The sequence below is a fragment of the Myzus persicae genome, unplaced genomic scaffold, assembly GCF_001856785.1.
Source record: "Myzus persicae strain clone G006 unplaced genomic scaffold, MPER_G0061.0, whole genome shotgun sequence".
NCBI lineage: Eukaryota > Metazoa > Arthropoda > Insecta > Hemiptera > Aphididae > Myzus > Myzus persicae.
In genome coordinates, this window is record NW_019103937.1 from 137,202 (window position 1) to 155,811 (window position 18,610).

The window sequence follows — 18,610 nt, forward strand, 5'->3', positions numbered from 1 at the left end:
TAACACCATCTAATTTTAATACATACATTTATTTACAGATCTTACAATAGAATTAAATTTACACATCTTATTACCGTATAACTTCGCAGATCATATTTTATATCTGTGCTGATATCCACTCACGTGTTTATAATAATATATTTTATGGTACCTACCATATTAATAATTAACCTACCTACCTATCAAGGTCGTAACCGGGGTGTAGGGTTCCCCCCCCCCCCCACGAATTTTTTTTTGAAATAAGATTTAATTATTTTTTAAATAAAAATTAATTTAATTTAATTTATATTTTTATATTTTCATATTTCATTATATAATATAACATATTTATACTCCAAACCCCCCTACATATTTTTCTGGCTACGGCCTTGATATACTTTTATATAATATTAAAGAGTATATTAGTTTTGACGTTTTGAGTGATGGTCGACGGAAAATATTATATTGGACGATTAGACCTATTCAGCTAATTTATACACGAAAAGCCCTCCCATGATGTGCTAAAACCCGAATTTCAGGATACGTGGCAGAAATTGTTTATAGATAACAAAAATAATTAATGATCTACAGAAACAAATTAAAAAAATTTAAACTATATATACATATTATAATACTATCAAATCTTGTTCTGAAAAAAATTAGTAACAAAATATTCGTAAAACTATTGTTTAAATTGTCAATGTTTTGTACAAATGCGGATTCTGGACTTTCGTTTGTGTCAATGATTCAAATTTGAAAAGATAAAAATAAAAATAATTTTTGATTTTGCCTGGAATGTATTTCTGAGTACTATTGGTCAATCATACGCATATACTCAAATATATACCATTGTGCATTTATCATGATTTTATTTCTATTTTTTATCGACTAAAAATTTTGGTCGAAGGGCAAAAACTAAAATAAAAACCTCTTCGTTAAAAGTGACACCGGGACACCGGGTCCCTGCAGTTTGCCTAATAGCACCACTGAGCTAGATTGATGAGGATTCAAAATAACTGAAATATATTCTAAAATTAAATGAAACAGAGAAAAGTACAAAATTATTAAGCAAATTTAATTTTCAAAGGCCGAGCAATTACGAAATACATATGAAACCAAATATAAGCTGCGAGATTGTGTACTGCATTCATTTAACCATAGGCGGAGATCTTGTGAAATATTAAGGGGGGCTCAAATATTTGATGACAAACAGATCCGTGGGGGCATTGCCCCCACACCCCCAACAAACTAATTTTTACATTAGATCACTCATAAAAAATTGTTCTCGTTGACTCGTTATCATAACAACTTATATAGTTACAATTTTACAAACATAAAAAAAGAATAATTAATAAACGATTTAAATTGAAATATTTCAAACATATTTGAACTAAATTATTTATTGAAAATCAAAATCACAATCTCAAAAGAAATGTATTCCCAAGAACATCAAACAATAAGTAAAATATAATTTAGTATAAAATGGTCAATACTCAATACGGTTAACGATTCATTCAATCGCGATAAACTTTACGATAGGTTTAAGAGGATGTCACACTGGTCATTTTCAGCGGTAAAAACACGGCTACGAAAAACAAACGAAACGGCATTAAAAAGTGTTTTTAGAGTAAAAATACTTATTATGAAACTTATAGAGAACAATATTTTGGAGGGAACCTCATCGGTGTTTTTCGAAATATTAATTATTAAAAAAGTTACAGTTATTTAAAAAATGTAAAAAAAAGGGTTTTTGTGCCTTTAATATCTAGCTGTGTATTTAGATTAATACAAAACCCCGATGAGGTTCCCTCCGAAATATTGTTCTCTATAAAATTTATTATAGGTATTTTTACTCTTAAACCACTTTTTAATGGCTTTTCGATTGTTTTTCGACAGCATGTCTACGTCGTTAGATTTGACTTTTCATTGCCATCATGTGCTGCCACCTGCCTGCCGTTGTGACCGCGGCCGCAAAGTCCCCCCACTACGCCAAAAAATGACTGTCTCGTACGGTCGCCGGTAATCGGCGACGAATAACGAGAACACTTCGACAAACGCTTCTGAGAATAGATAGCTATCGCTTCTCGAGAATTAACAAAAATTAGGAAAAGAAATATTTTTCCCATCTAAAATAGAATGGTATATATGTTATTCAATATAGATGGCCAATTGGTACAAAACATGTACAATATTAGTTATATAAACACAATATAATATTATTGTGAATTGTGACTTAATTGTTCGGTATGTTACCGACTTACCGTAAATAATAAATTGGTAAATAGTGTGTATGTAATGTACTAGGTACACTTATATAATTGTGGATATAAGAATATAAAATAATGAAAAAAGTTCTGCAAACTGTACAAAATTACGGTATTGTTTGTTTAATATTCTTAGGGGGTCTTTAACTTCAAATCATTTATTTTGGGGGGACTAAGCCCCCGTAAGCCCCCCCCCCAGATCACCACCTATGCATTTAACTAAAATTCATCGTATTATAAGGGTTGTGAATTGTGATTACATATTCACATGTACCTCGATAAAAAAATATATTTCTTATTTTTCAAGACGACACAAGAACGTGACTTCCATGGCAATCGGTAAAAAACTACATGAAAAAAACGATACGAAAAAAATAACAAGGTTATAAGTTATAAGTTGTAAGTATTATTATAGTATATAGTATTATTGTTATTAAAATTAGGCATTAGCCATAAGTTATTATACTGATATAATATATAAAACCGCTGGTGAAGAATATTGAAGCGGAGAAAGGGATACCCCAAATTTTTTAATGGCTACGATATCATATCCTATTCTATATTTTGTGATTTTTTTTAACTATTATTGATTCATATTTTTGATATTTTATTTGACGTTTTTCAATTTGTACATTTTGTATAACAGCTATAGTAAATACTACCTATACGATAATTGAGATTTTTAGATAAAAATAAATTTGACGGTTTTTGCAATGCCGATTTTACTCTTGTCGTATTTTACTTGACGTTTTTTTCCGGGTTGTTTTTTCCCTAGATTCGACTTCCATAAGACCACAGAACAATATAGAAACGACATTATGCTTGATAGGGGATTGCTGGAGGTTTAGCCACTGAGTATTTAATCAAATTATTTAAAGTATTTGGTGAAGTTTTATCCTTTGTGTGTTATCATACAATGTACACTATGTTCCAGCAATCCAGCCTCCAAGTAGCGTCCAATCGGCAATCGGCAATTGGCAATGGGCATTGGGCAATATTAAATATTTTTATATTCTGTGCTGATAACCGTTATCAGAGATGGCTGAAATCCTTGAGATAAGAGACAAACGGTTATCACGATAAATCTAATATTGGGATTTTGTGAAAACTGATATTATTATTATTGTAAATTTAAAACAGTTTCTTTTATAATATTTTTAATTTTCAGTTTAATTAATATTAAGTAAATTAGATTTAATCGAATTTTAAAATGAGTTTGTCACACACTCGCAGTATATTGCAGGTAAACTATTGTATAACATAATTTATAATAGTATTCAAATTCTGTGTACACAACTATTTTGTTGAAAATACAATATTTCATTATGGAAAAATAAATTGTTTAATCTAAAGTCAAAGCAAATAAAAGATAGATGTTTATAATAATGTTTGTACCCCTATTAGAGCTATTTGTTTATACAAATATGCACTAAAACTAAATTAAATATTTTGAATTAATTACTTAAGCAATGCTCAGAATATTATGATAATTTTAAATTAATTAATTTACAGCACTCAAGCAAAATTTTGCAATTCAGTAATAGTCAGATTTCTAACAGTATTCGCGGATTGACTATACCAATTGTAGTAGAACAAACTGGCCGCGGAGAACGTTCTTACGATATATTTTCTAGACTTCTTAAAGAACGAATAGTTTGTGTTATGGGAGAGGTAAGTAAATTTAAGTTACAAATAATCTATTTTATTTTTATGTGAACAAATATTTTATATTGCTTAGATTAATGATCATGTTGCTTCATTGGTCATAGCTCAGTTATTGTTTTTACAATTTGAAAATCAAAAAGCCACAATCAATATGTATATTAACAGGTAAAATATTTTTTATTTAATACTTAATGGGTAAAATAAATAAATGTACAAAATGAATTATAAATTTATGATTTTTGCTTAGCCCTGGCGGTAGTGTTACAGCGGGTTTAGGCATTTATGACACTATGATGTATATTAAGCCAGATGTATCAACTTGGTGCATAGGACAAGCTTGTAGTATGGGAAGTGTTTTATTAGCCGCAGGGGCAAAGGGTAAAAGGCATGCGTTGCCTCATTCAAGGATCATGATTCATCAGCCATCTGGTGGAATGCAGGTACTTGTTACTAAATTATACATAAATATAATGTGTTATGCATCTATGTATAACAAATAATTTTTATGTATATTCAGTATATTCTTTTATTTGTTAGAGAAATAGTAAAGCATTACTTATTGCAATAGATATATAATTATATTTAATAATTTCTAGTTAGCCATCAAGTTTTGATTAATTTCTGTCTGAAATAATGTTTGCTTAGTTTCAAATGAAGTACTTTAATTAATGACCTGATTAGATTGTGCTACCATAAGTATATAAAGTAGAATGAGTATTTAAACAATGGAGTTGTAAATTTTTAGTTAATCTTTTATCCAGTTATAGTTAATTACTAACCAAAAACTAACTACTAAACAAATTTATAAATTATAATTTCATACCTAATATAACAAATTTCATTTAAACATTTTTTGATTTTTATTTTACTATAATACAATTAAACTCTAAACTGTAAGCTTTTAAGTATTAACTTACTAGTCCATAGTATTATTTTAAAATTTAGTGAACAAAAATTCAAAAATGAAAATTTACCATGTTAAAACCCTAATTAAATTATAAGTTATATGTTTGTCAAATCATATTTTATGTAATTTGTATGTTTTTATGTTTTTATGTTTGTAAGATTTCAATTATTTTGAAAAAATTAATTAAAAATCAATTAAATCAGTTTATTAAAACTATTGCAGGGAAAAGCATCAGATATGAAAATTGTAACCGATGAAATTCTGAGACTTAAATCGTCTTTAATTGACATTTATGGTAAACACACTGGAATGCCTGCAGATAAAATTGGTAAGTTTATTTCATTGTAGCAAAAATATTTTAGATTACAAGTTTAGTCAAAAAAATCATTGCTTTTTTATAGTTACTTGTTAACTCTTTAATTATTTTATAATACTAACCTTAGTTAATTATAGACTATAGTTGTAGCTTGTACACTAAAAATGTACTCAACCAATTCTAAAAAAAAAACAATTTAGAATATTTTAACTGAAGCATAACTAACTAAATAATAGATATCTATCTTAGTTGGTAAAGAGTAAAGACAGATCATATTAGTAAGATATGAATGATGCATATGCAAATCTATAGTTTTTGACCAATTGGCACATTTTGTGTTTATATTTTAGATCTTAGACAGGTTGTAAAAGTATTAGAGTAGAGACCATGGGTCACAGCTATTATGTATAAAATGCAAAGTGTTTGGCTGAGGCTTATGAAATAAAAAATTATCCACCTATTTTGATGATTCAAGGAAGATTTAGGCTTCAGATTATAGATTGAACTAGTTATTTTAGGGTGGCTTACTCGCTATTAACAATGTAAAAATTATAAATACAAAGTCATTCATTTCAACTTGTAATTGGTTACACTTAACATAATGTGTCTTGCACCAAACTGAGTAAAAGGAAATAAACCTATAAAATTACTTTAAAATTTTAAAATTTAAGTATTTAATATGAATTCAAAATAACATAAGCAAAATTAATTTATTTATTTTTTAGATGCTAGTATGGAATCTGATCATTTCATGAGTGCGGACGAAGCTGTCACTTTTGGACTGATTGACAAAGTTGAACAACCATCAATAAATTGATTTAATATACTATTGTTTTTTCCTGTATATTTTATTCTTGTTAATGTTGTATACCAATTTAATTAATTGAAATATTAATATTAAAATATTGTGGTTGTCATTTAAGTTAGTTTGAATTTTTATAAAAAAATAATGTAGATTATCAATAAATATCATCATTTGTTGGAAATAAAAACTACTGGCTGTCTTATATATTTGTGTATGTAATGTTAGAAATTATAAAGTAAACATAAAAATAAAAATAAATGATTTTTTAATTATCCAAAATACACTTTTTATGTTTTTTTTTTTTAAGGTGAAGGCCCTTTTCTAAAGGTTGCAGAATAATTAAAATTTCTAGACGTCTAATTTTGTCTAATATATCTAAATTAATAAAAGTGGAGTTAATTCTGAAGTTAATTGGCTACCATCCAAGAGTGGGAATACATGTGTCTATAATTAGATTACAGATATGCTGAAGAGTGTATCCCTAAAGGTTATAAAATCTGCTGAAACCAAAACTGTTTAAATGTGTAGCTGCATTGGTTAGTGAATAGAGTAAAAATTCTAAGTATGAATATTTGTGTAAGTGTATGTACATTCCTTGTTGCAGTTTTATTTGTTATATATGCTATAGATGTTCAAGATGATAAAAAGAGTAATCTGGAAGAACTTTTGTAAGTAATACTTACAATCATTTTATTTCCTGTTTTATGTTAATATTTAAAATTAATGGTTTCATAAATTTAATTTAGGGTGGAAAATTGGGCTGAGACATTTGGAAAAGAATTATGGTATCTGGGACAAAATATAACTAAATCTGATGAGATTAAAATGGTATATACTATACTAGATAATACTATAGTAGTTTTAATTGTATTCTTTATTACATGCATATTCAATTTTTAATCTATAGTATAATTGTGTTTAGCGTTACAAAAAATTGAACGAAACACACGTGTTTAGAACAAATGCCAGTCAACTTCTGCAAAACATATCAACAGCAATGAATCGCATGATAAGATTAAAAATGACGGCTGTATCTGTAAATAATTAATAAATTTAATTTTGTGTTCTTACAAAATTGTATTACTATTCGTAATGATAAAATAATTTTGTAGTGTCTTATGGATGCAGCAGAACGTTTATCCGAAGAATTTGAATGGAATTTCTTTGGAGAAAATGGAATTTCGAACTATACTTATTTTAATGCAAAGTATTCACCAGTTGAGGGTATTGATGATTGTAATGATACAGACCGAACCACCCCAAATATATCTTTGGATCTAGGAAAAACTATTATTCAATTAGAATTCAAGACAATGAATCTAACAAAAAATGATCATTTTTATGGATTATCTGTCAATACTGATTACAGCGCAGTTTATTTACCAACAATATTATTTGAAAAACGTATGTGTACTTTTTATTGTTTTAAAGTTCCTTTATTTAAAGTCATAATATTTTCAGTTAAACATGTTCAAATACCTTTACAATGGTCTGAAAAACTGGATGAAGTGTTTTTACAAAATTATCGCAGTGATCCATCACTTTCTTGGCAATATTTTGGAAGTACAGCAGGATTTATGCGTCATTATCCTGGTAAAATTATGTTAAAGTTCTAATTATTATAGCAATAAATCATCTCATGAGAAATGAGAGTATTTTTTTTCCATATGTTTATCATTTATCATATATTCAACACAGAAACATTATTTTATTTTTAGCTATAAGATGGTCAGCTAAACCTAGTGTATTTGACACTCGTCTACGACCGTGGTACATACAAGCTGCAACTTGTTCAAAGGACGTAGTCATTTTATTAGATATTTCCGGTTCTATGAATGGCATGCATCAATCAATTTCTCAGCTTGTAATTAAATCTCTATTGAAAACATTCAATAATGATGATTCGATTAACATTATTTTTTTTAACACTGGGTTTACTTACTTGGTAACTTGCTTTAAAGAAATATTAGTTCAGGTAATAATAACATAATAAAAATTATTATTTATCCAACATAAATCGTTATTAGTATGTTTAATAGTTTTTACATTGTAGGCTACTCCTGAAAATCTCTACACATTTCATAAAGCTATAATTGAAGATCCAAGATTATTACCATCCTCTACAGCAAACTACAGCAAGGCATTTATTGAAGCTTTTCAACTTTTATCTAATGTAGGTACTATCCAAACCACAGTAAAACCCATTAAATAATTAAAAGACAGTGGCACGCAGAAACACTGAAAATTATTTATTTATTTTTTTAAATCATGCACATAACAATATGATGTAACTTTTTCCAAGTTCTAGGAACTTGAAGAAAGAACAATATCGGATATAAGATGATATTGCTTTTTAAAAAGAATGAATTGGGGTTTTACCTTATAACTTTCTACCTACTATGTACAATTTTAGTAAATATTCTTTTATTTTAGAACAGAAACAACAATAGGTGTTCTGAGGAAACATGTAATCAAATGATTATGTTGATCACGGATGACGATCCTAATGAAGAACTTTTCGATGTTGTACAAAAGTACAATCGCATTGATGATAATAAATTTACGAACATACCAGTCCGAATATTCACCTACATGATGGGTCGTGATATTACTACACCACCCGAACTTGAGCGACTCGCTTGTGAAAATAGAGGTTTGTGTTAACATTATGTCATTATATTAATATATTATTAACTTAATCTTAATTTAATTACACTTATTAGTTATAACTTATAATAGAGTAGCGTTTATACAAAATGGGTCTAATACTTGAATAATATTGATTATTTTATGTTTACAGGTAGCTTTGCACACGTACATTCAAAAGATGAAGTACTTGAAAGCGTATTGAAATACATAGCTGTTTTAGCAAGACCCTTAGTATTACAAGCTGAAAAACATCCTGTTACATGGTCTCATACATTTATGGACATTTCTGTAAGTGGAAACATTTGTGTACCTAACATAAGTTATTAGCTGCATTACTTAGGTTCCAGTTCATAGCCATAATTAATGTTAAGAGCATTTTGTTAGGACCCATATGTAACAAGTGCATTACAAAATTCAATGGGTTTTGATAAGCAGATGAGTGATCTCGCTGCTAATTTGAATGAACAAAAACAATTCCCTAACCAACATAAAATGGATTCTAAATATTTGATATTGAACTCAGAGGTAACTCGTGTGTACCAGTGTCTATCCAACCCAAAATCCTAAATATTAGACTCGTTTGTTCCAATCCTCTGACATAAAAACATAATAATAACTAAAAATAACTACAACCATTAATTGTATTATGTATTTTAATATTCATAATGTATATAAATATTAAATACACCTATAGAATTTGTGCCTACCGTGAAACCCAAAGTTTTTACCATTTTGCTGTAATATCGGCTTATATTTTTATTTCATTAAACACCAAATAATATTTGAACACTGTTGTACAGAGTCAAGATGAAGATGGAAATTATCAAGAATACAGACCAATGACTGCAATTTCCATACCAATATTTAATAAAAAAACGGATGAAAATATTAAGGTAGGTTTCATTTATTTGTTTTTATTATTAAGTTCTAGGCTGTAGTACATTGTACATGGTAATAACTAGGTTTTTAGTTTTCAACAGTCATACTACTTCCTAAGTAGAAAAAACTTAGTAGTTACAATAAATACGTTTTTATTTTTAAAAATTATTATATATTTTATTTAAGACTAGAATCAAAGGAGATTTGCTCGGTGTTGCTGGAACTGATGTACCAATTGCTGAATTTGAAAAACTAACACTTCCTTACAAAGTAAGCATAACATTATAAATTATATACATAAAAATGATCATTAGAAAGCTAATTTTTTAATGGGTTCTATATCATTATTCATTATCATAGTTAGTACTTAGTAGTTGCTCGAATAATAAAATTATAGATTGTAAAGGATAGAATTAAAAATACTATAGAATACAGATATGGGGATACAAAACAAAACTTTTGTCACAAGAATAGAAGCATTTTGACTGTGTGGCATCCTCTTATTTAATTAGTATTTATTTCAAATTGATTGTTAATTTTTTTTACATTTTTGGTTGTATACATATTTATTCATATTTAGAGTCAAAGTAATTATAAATTAATAATTAATATACCTACTTAATTTGTTTTCGACTTTTAGATTGGTGTAAATGGATATGCTTTTGTTGTTACAAATAACGGATATGTGCTTTTTCATCCAAAGCTGAGACCTGTCGTAAGTAAAAATATTCAATAAAGATATTTTTATTTTAGCTCTAATTTAATTCTTCAACGAAATATGATTTAAAGGAAGATGGTATTCTAAAGGATAATCACAATAGTATTGATCTAACCGAATTGGAAATGTTGGATGATAATGATGAAGAGCCAAGACAGCCACATCATGATATAGTTCAAGTATGAAGTAAAATTAATAATAATTTGATAACATGTAATATATTTTGAATGTTGTTACTCAAGTAGTTACGGGAAGCAATTGTAAATCACAAGCGTGGATCAATGGAAAATTTAAGCATTAAGTTTCACTACGACAATATGGTATAGTAATAATAATTAATAATAAACTATAAAAATAGATTTTAGATGGTAAGAATAAATTAAAGGACATATTTATTTAGAGAAGAGTTGGGTCTGAAGTCCGTAATTACCATTATACTGCGTTAGACCCAAAAATAGAAGGCCCTTTTACACTTGGTTTAGTATTACCTGCCTCTTATGGTAACAATTGGATTAAAGCTGGCGATGAAATTAATAAATCAATAGAAAAAAGTAAATACAATGTTTTATAAACTTTTGAAAATATACTTATAGTTAGAAAGTATCTAATTGATACGTGTTATGTTTTAGATGAACAATTTGATAAATATTTTCAAGATAAATGGAAAATTCATCCAAACTGGTACCCATTATTCAATATTTTATGTTGTTTTCAATTATACGTAAACATAGTTTATAAATTTCTACTGTATAAACATTTCAGGGTGTATTGTGATTATTTTCATTCATCTGAGCGAAAATTTGAAAATCCCGAAGAAAAATTGCTTCATTTTATGGAAAAAATATTTTCTCCAGATTGGGAATGGAGAGAGCAATATCCAGCTTCAAATTTTGAAAATATTTCAATGGATGATTTTGATAGACGTAAGCACAACTATATTATAATATAAAATACCTGTGATTGATTTAATTTTATTGTATATAGGGGAATGCGACAGGAAACCAATTGACATAGATGAATTCTACTGTAAGTTAATCTAAAATTAACTCGAAATATAGTTTTTTTCTCTAATTTTGGTTTAAATTTCACTATTTCAGGTGATAAAGAATTAATGCAACTTTTATTTTTTGATGCAAAAATAACACATGCATTATACAATTCAACTTGGAACCCTACTTCAGAATTTGAGTGAGTTTTAAAAATATGTATTGTTTTTGTATTCAGAATTAATAATTTAATAATCTAAAATGAATCATTTGATCTGCAGAAAACGTTATGTAAACCAATATAATGTTAGTGTCAGATTTTTGGCAACCCAAGGAGGGTTGAGTAGATGGCAACATATACTTGATCTGGCTGAAGGTGAATTGTATGTACAACATACAGAATTAACATTACTATTATTATTATTTTTAATAATATTTGTTAAAAAAAAAATTAACAGTTGTATGAATTTAAATTTAGACAGTTTGGAGATGTTCATAACCGATCGGTTGAAGAAGTTTGGTATAAGCGTCCAGTACTATATCGTAATCTTAACCCGCAAGCATTTGTATTTTCAGTGCCTTTTAATTCTGGTATTCAGTTTTGTGTGGATATTTTGATAAAATTAATATTTCAACTTCAGCATTTGTGTGTTATGAATAGGCGAAAATGATAAGTTAAAAATCACTGCCAGTCATGCAATATTTGTTGAGGATGAAAATAATGAAGCACCAGGGTCAGTAGTTGGATATGAAATGTTGCACAAGAAATTTTATGATCGCTTTATGGAAATTACGCAAACTAATGAAAATGTTAGCAATTTATTTTGAATTACCTTTCATTGAATTATTTTTATTAACTTTTAATGATTTTTAGTGTTCAAGTTGTTTACCATGCACATCTGACCACGTTGATTGTTATATAATTGATGAAAATGGATACGTTGTACTATCAGAAATTCCAGCGGATACTGGCCGGTTTTTTGCGCAAACCGAATTAAAGAGTACTGGAGTTATAATGGAGACAATGATATCAAAAAAAATCTTTAGACGTATACCTATGTTCGACTACCAAGCTTTGTGCAAAGAAAGAATACCAGCCTCAAGTGCATCATCCTTCTTGTTAACAGTAATTTAAATTCAATTCAATTTCAATACTAATATTAAATTCAGTTAAAGTGTATCATATTATCATCATGCAAAAACAATCCAAGTTAGTTTATATATTTCATGACAAAATAGATAATAATATCAAATTTCCTACCTATATTGATTACAGAACTAATTATGTTCAGAACTTAAATAATTTAAATGTTAAGACTTATTAAAATAAATATTTTATGCACTTTGTCACTTTGCTGCACTATATACAATTTTCAAGAGTTGGAAAATGTAATCAACATATATTATAAATATAATTCATAGCCTAGAAGATAATACAGTTGCTTCATAGCCCCTGCCCTGTTACAAATTGTTTCATCTATAAAATATTAAGCACTAAACTGAATTTAATACTTTAATTTATAAATATTATTAAGATTTTAAAATAAACTAATCTTTAAATAATTTTAATATTTAATACTATTTTTATAGCCATTTTACATAGTGTATACGAGTCTTAAAATGTTCTTGGTGAATTTATTGTGGTTATTAGTCGAAGGCAATTTGGTCCATGTATGGTCAATTAATGAAGGTAATCATTGGACTTGCAGATAATGTAGAATATTTTAACCCGTCTTATATTTATTGTCTATTAGAGTATGGAGATGATGTGTTGACCAATAAAAACCAAGACAAATTTAAAATTATCAATAAAGCCTGCGATAAGAAAGCCGATTTGTTTATGCTGCAACACGAACACCTTAGTGCTGAAGGATTTGATGCTCCACCGCCAGCTGGATCAACTATAAGGTTAGATTCACAAAACTGAGATGGTATGAATATATAATAACATTAGAATCAAACTTACGATCATGTTCTGTGACCATTTCAGTTTAACATAGGAGCAAATAAGGGGGAGAAGGCTTAATACTTTAACATTATATATCTAAACATTTTTTTAGGCCATTTTTTGTCAAACGTATAGCCCATTCAAACTTACTGCTCGTTGTTGTAAAAAATGCAGAAAGCAGTCAAAGTCATCTGAGTGTTAATCCAGTTAAAGTGGAGTATAAAAACACATCAGGTATAATCACAGATCATAGTTGCAACAAACTGAATCTTAACTTTTTTTATAGACGCAAACTTGGAGGATGTTATAATAGTCATCCAGAGGTAATATATTTGCAACTAATTAAATCTCAATACATTATTTAATTATTTATTCATGATACAAATATTTTTGAAATTTTTTTAACAATTGATTTTATTTTCATAGGAGCCAAACACCAAAGTGTGTTCAAAATGCAATATTATTAAGTCAACAATAATATTTGTATTAGTAATGAGCAATTTATGTATATATATTTAAATTTAATTATGATTTATCAACAAACTGTAAATCATTAATTTAAAAAAAAGAGATACACCAATAAAAAAAAAATTATTATTGTACTTTAAAGAATTCTAATATTGTTATTTAAACATAATTTAATATTGTCAAATAAATACTATAAAAAATTACACTTACATAAATTGTTTTTTTTAGTAAGAGATACATAATTAAAGAATTTCAGCAGATAAAAAACTATCCAAAGTTGAATTACCATTTGATGGTGGTGGTTTTTTTTTGAAATTAGAAACTAATTTTCGCTTTTTAGTTACTGGTTTTTGTCGACTAGGGTACACATCTGGTTTCGAACGACCACCAAGACCATCATACATTTCTTCATCTGAACTACTTGAAAAAACAATAGATTTTGATACATAATTTGCACTTACCGATTTAGTAGTTAAAGGTGGTCTCATAAATCCAATTGGTCGCCGAGGACTTTTAGGCATAAATGTGTTGACCTTAAGAAAAATATAATAATTAATAATCAAGAAATACATTTGAAAATGTGTTTAGTATTTCAAAATTAATAAATATATATTTACACATTGTGATGATGATTGTTCTGTTTTGTTGTTTAAACTATGTGGCTTTAATTGTCCTTTAGGTTGAACCATAGAAGAAAGTGAATTTTCTGGAGAGTATATAACTGTTTTTATACCCTAAAAAAGAGTTATTCAATTACTATATTTTAAAGGATTGACAATTCAATCAACATGGAATCAATGCTATTAATATAATCAACACCACTAATTTTTTCATAATATTAAAAATAATGTTCTATTGAAATTTTATATTTTAATATATTTAATTATTGAGTTCACTTAAATAAATAGTAGATATCACTTTATGTACTTTTTCTAAACTTGGAGTAATGGATAACTCAGGAGCTGGACTTTCGTGTATTATTCTTTTACGTAATTCAGCTCTTCTTGGAGTATTATCATTTGATTGAACCAACGATTCTAAATTTTCACATTTCTTTTGCAGTCTTACAATTTCTGCTTCAAGATCAGTAATTTCTGATTTCAGTTTTCTGAAAGATACATTTTTAGACACTGTTGATGTATTATAATGTATTCAAAAAATATAATGTACACACTTATCTAATTCTTAAGTAAGAATTATAATAACACATTTGTTACCTTAAATATATTGTTTTAAAATTTAAAACTAACAATTAATCATAAGATAAAAATACTTCAACAAATTACATACTCCATTACTCGAGTATTCATGGATTCTTTTGAATTTACATTGCACAAATGTCTTTTAAGTTCCATGTATTTAGTAACACGTTGTGAAAACTTGGTTTCCAAATCTAAATTGCTCTCTTTTAAAGTTTGAATTTCTCTACAAAACAATTGTTGAGTTATTACATAATGCACAATATTTTATAATTATAATATATCATACTTTTTAAAAGAGGTTATAAGTAAACATAAAGTTTGAATATCAGTCTTTTTTTTTAACAAAGATACAGCTTCTTGAGAATCTGCAGCTGTTCCATATAATATATTGTTTATTCTGAAATTTAATTTGAATATTACGCAAATTAGAATTTTTTTTTTTGATAAAAGAAAGTCTTACGATTGGTATTTTTCCAATTCTTTTTTTAATTCTTCAGCTTCAAGTTTATAGCAAGTAGATTTTTTGCATTCAGATTTAAGAAAACGGATATTTTCTTGTAAGCTAGATACAAATGTTTGATGGCCTCGTATTTTGTCTTCCACATCTTTAACATGTTTCCTGTAAAGTGTTAATATAATGAATATAGTATATACAAAAAGTATAAATTAACCATTTTTCTTTACTTTAATGACATCAGTTGTTCTTTTTCTTTTTTGGTTATAATCAACAAATTTTTTATTTCTTCATTCTTCAGAGTATTTTCATACGTAAGTGATTGCACTTGGTGTGTCAGTGAAGATATGTCTTCTTTTATACTTAAATTTGAATTGTTGTGAAAATATAATTTGATAATTTGCTTTTCGGTTACTTTTGACCGGCAGTGTGGACATGTTTGGGATCTTGAAATTATAGAAATACAACAATAGTTTATACTACTTAATAGTTCTACAATTTTAAGAAGAAATATTAAACATACTACTGGAAATCATTATTTTATACACAATAACAATATACTTATAGTTATTAGTAATAATATGCTGCAAATCAATATCATAATATGGTCATAGACACCCACAGAAATTTGACTAAGAGGGAAGGTAAGTATATTTTGTTAACTTAACTTGGTTTAACAGGATTTTATATAATAAAGACCTTTTTATAATTATAATGCCCTTTCAATTTGTTGTAGGTACAGTAATTTATCATCCTATACACTATTTAAATTAAATTTTAAAAAAGCTCCTCTAAAGTATTTCCCCCTCTGCGTGCCAAAGCATATGGTACCTTAAGCTGAAAAATAAATACCAAAAATAGTAGATTGGTATCTAGAATACTCCTAAAAATAAAATTATAATAAGCTTCTCACAGAATCGTTGAACTTTAGTAATAATAATAATAATAAATTTAGTAATACCTTTGAATCCATGTCATGAGACATTCGTAGTGGAAGACATGGCCACACGGTGTTGTATGAACTGATTCAGGATGAATTCCAGTGAAACAATCTCCACATATCGAACAAGATGCTAACATTTTTGCTTGAAAAAGAAAAATTAATCATTAAAATAATGTTTAAAATACACAAGACATTTAAGTACCAACTGGCTAAGTATTCGTGGGTCAAAGATTTGGCATTTAAGTTTAAGGCATTATGCCCTATTGCCTTACAATTAAATTACAAGAGACAATTATTTGTCCTTAACTCTACGAGTAATATAATTTAAATAAATAACAAACTAATTACTAAATGTTATTTAATTATTTAGTTATTATAGGTAAACAGTAATTAATTAGTTCAATTGATAACTAATTAGTAAAGTGATTCGTAAACTAGGTACTAGGTAGTAGAAACTGGACGAGTAGTTATATTGTGTATTAAAAAAATTATGAAGAAATTAAACAAAAACTTACTATTTATTGAATATTGTTCAGACTCATTAACATTATTTTACTCAGGTTTATCCAAAAAATTAGTGTAATTCAAGTAATAGGACTCTAACAAACTATACTCAGAGACAGATAACAAATCATAAAATAAGTAATACCTATACCCAAATTTAATATTTTGAAATACCTAGGTATGGGCATATGGCAAAACAAAAAAATTAATACTTGCATTTTACAATAGATTTACATCTTTAGAATAGTACTTGTCGGTTAGCAAGTTAATAGTTTTGACGTTGCATACCTTTATAGATTTATTGGTTCAAGTCTAAGGCCAAGACTTAATCCGAGGCGTCACAATGGGCAGGGAGTGCATATTGCATTCTAGGAGTACGTTGAAGAGATGAATAAGTCATTGGTAAAAGAAGTAAGGAAACAGTCCTTGGGCGAAGAATAAAAAAAAAACACTTATGTTTACTTAATATTCTAATTTTATTGAACGAGATTAAACGTCGGCATTCAGTCGGTGATTAATTATGTCCGTGGTTTGAAAAAAGAATAAGATAAGAGTATGAGACGTTGACATTTATTATAGAAATCATAACATCACCAGCCCACACAGACACACCAAACAAAACGACCAAAACAATAATATTAAAAAAAAACTCGCTATTAATAATAATATTAACTATTATTTTGTTATTATGGATTTTGGATTGCGCTTCTGCCTTCTGGAGGCACACGATAACAGAGAGATTGATAACTCGCACAGTGTGTCTCTCTAAAGCGAAAACGATACAAAAAGCGAGGCAAACACTGTCAAGGGTATCACTTCAACGATAGGGGCCGGGACAGATTTCCCGATTTTGATAGCGGTAGTGATAAGCTTTTGGCCGAAATGATAAGAGTGGTTGTTCTTTGGTATAACATCGGTTACACAGTGACCAACTTGAGGTGGACGGTGTTGCATAGCAAGTCGAGGGATATTTTCGATTTGCGGAGCGGAGCGACGGCGCCGAGGAGCGTAGCGACGAGTGCCGCTAACAAGGCATCACTGTCAATTATTTCTTATTGGTGGTGTCACTGCTGGATCTCTGGTATATTCTGGTACGAGTTGTGGTATATCGAGATATCATAACAAATTTTTCGCTTATCAAAATCGGGAAATCTGTACCCGTCCCTCAACGATACGAGTAGTGGTCCGGCTACTCGTCTCACTCGTATAACATTTTTCTGTTCTCTGGTCGCGACAAGTCGCCTCGTATTTTGATCGACACCTTAAATATTACCCGACCGAAGCTCCGGCGACCCAGCTAATAGACGTCGTCCCGGGGGAGGGGGGGAGGGGTATCAAAAAGTTGCCCATGGAAACACTTATGACCTACCTGTTTTCGATTTTGTCCAATTTTATGGTCATATCAGCCATGGCTAAAATTACTATTTGGCCATGATATCAGCAGCTACCGTATGTGCGTATTTTGTACCATAGCCGTGTGGTTTGAATTCGAGAAACAAAATTCGTCTCAGCGACAATAACTAACCGCATGGTGTTCTGCGGCAACCTTATCGTGACATAATTATAAAAGTTATGGCTTATAATTTGTGTGGCCCATATTGTCGGAGCGACATACACTATAGTATTTACTTTTTTTATTAAAACGAAACGTCGTCACTATATAATTAATAGTTTATCGAATGATCCAACCAGAAAGAGTATTTAGTTGGTCGTACTGGCTTTTGGAAACTACAACTAAACACATTCGATAAACCATAGAGGCATAGACGTCCTGTCCTGCTAATACAACTAACAAAGTAACAACAACCGATACGGCTGGCGGCTGCAGCTGCAGCTGCTGCATTGTTGTAGTTGTATACTCTATGGACTGCGGCAGTGGTTCTTAAGCACTAAACCGGGTCATGAACTGTCCCGCGACACACT

At 28.6% G+C, this 18,610-nt stretch overlaps 3 protein-coding genes across 3 annotated transcripts; 2 read left to right on the top strand and 1 right to left on the bottom strand.

The window, feature by feature from the left end:
* The first annotated feature begins 3,349 nt into the window (after positions 1–3,349).
* Positions 3,350–6,138, top strand: LOC111036653 (ATP-dependent Clp protease proteolytic subunit). Its single transcript, XM_022318767.1, has 6 exons — positions 3,350–3,486; positions 3,756–3,914; positions 3,982–4,073; positions 4,156–4,348; positions 5,038–5,143; positions 5,857–6,138. Exons 1-6 carry the CDS (start codon positions 3,454–3,456, stop codon positions 5,946–5,948), a joined length of 675 nt encoding a protein of 224 aa, XP_022174459.1. The 5' UTR covers positions 3,350–3,453; the 3' UTR covers positions 5,949–6,138.
* Positions 6,139–6,265: 127 nt separating this feature from the next.
* Positions 6,266–13,662, top strand: LOC111036650 (voltage-dependent calcium channel subunit alpha-2/delta-3). Its single transcript, XM_022318760.1, has 27 exons — positions 6,266–6,604; positions 6,683–6,764; positions 6,859–6,972; positions 7,049–7,340; positions 7,398–7,529; positions 7,655–7,911; positions 7,990–8,109; positions 8,370–8,589; positions 8,737–8,873; positions 9,386–9,478; positions 9,651–9,734; positions 10,105–10,179; positions 10,254–10,361; positions 10,428–10,502; positions 10,583–10,733; positions 10,812–10,863; positions 10,945–11,105; positions 11,167–11,208; positions 11,280–11,370; positions 11,450–11,551; positions 11,647–11,759; positions 11,830–11,978; positions 12,043–12,294; positions 12,759–12,858; positions 12,923–13,076; positions 13,229–13,439; positions 13,543–13,662. Exons 1-27 carry the CDS (start codon positions 6,501–6,503, stop codon positions 13,633–13,635), a joined length of 3,564 nt encoding a protein of 1,187 aa, XP_022174452.1. The 5' UTR covers positions 6,266–6,500; the 3' UTR covers positions 13,636–13,662.
* On the bottom strand, positions 13,459–17,395 carry LOC111036651 (E3 ubiquitin-protein ligase TRAIP-like). Its single transcript, XM_022318761.1, has 9 exons — positions 16,976–17,395; positions 16,202–16,325; positions 15,471–15,686; positions 15,247–15,405; positions 15,073–15,183; positions 14,875–15,009; positions 14,512–14,692; positions 14,202–14,318; positions 13,459–14,117 (listed from the first exon to the last, which is right to left on the bottom strand). The coding sequence occupies exons 2-9, from the start codon at positions 16,318–16,320 to the stop codon at positions 13,827–13,829; spliced, it is 1,329 nt and encodes a 442-aa protein (XP_022174453.1). The 5' UTR covers positions 16,321–16,325; positions 16,976–17,395; the 3' UTR covers positions 13,459–13,826.
* Positions 17,396–18,610: the final 1,215 nt, after the last annotated feature.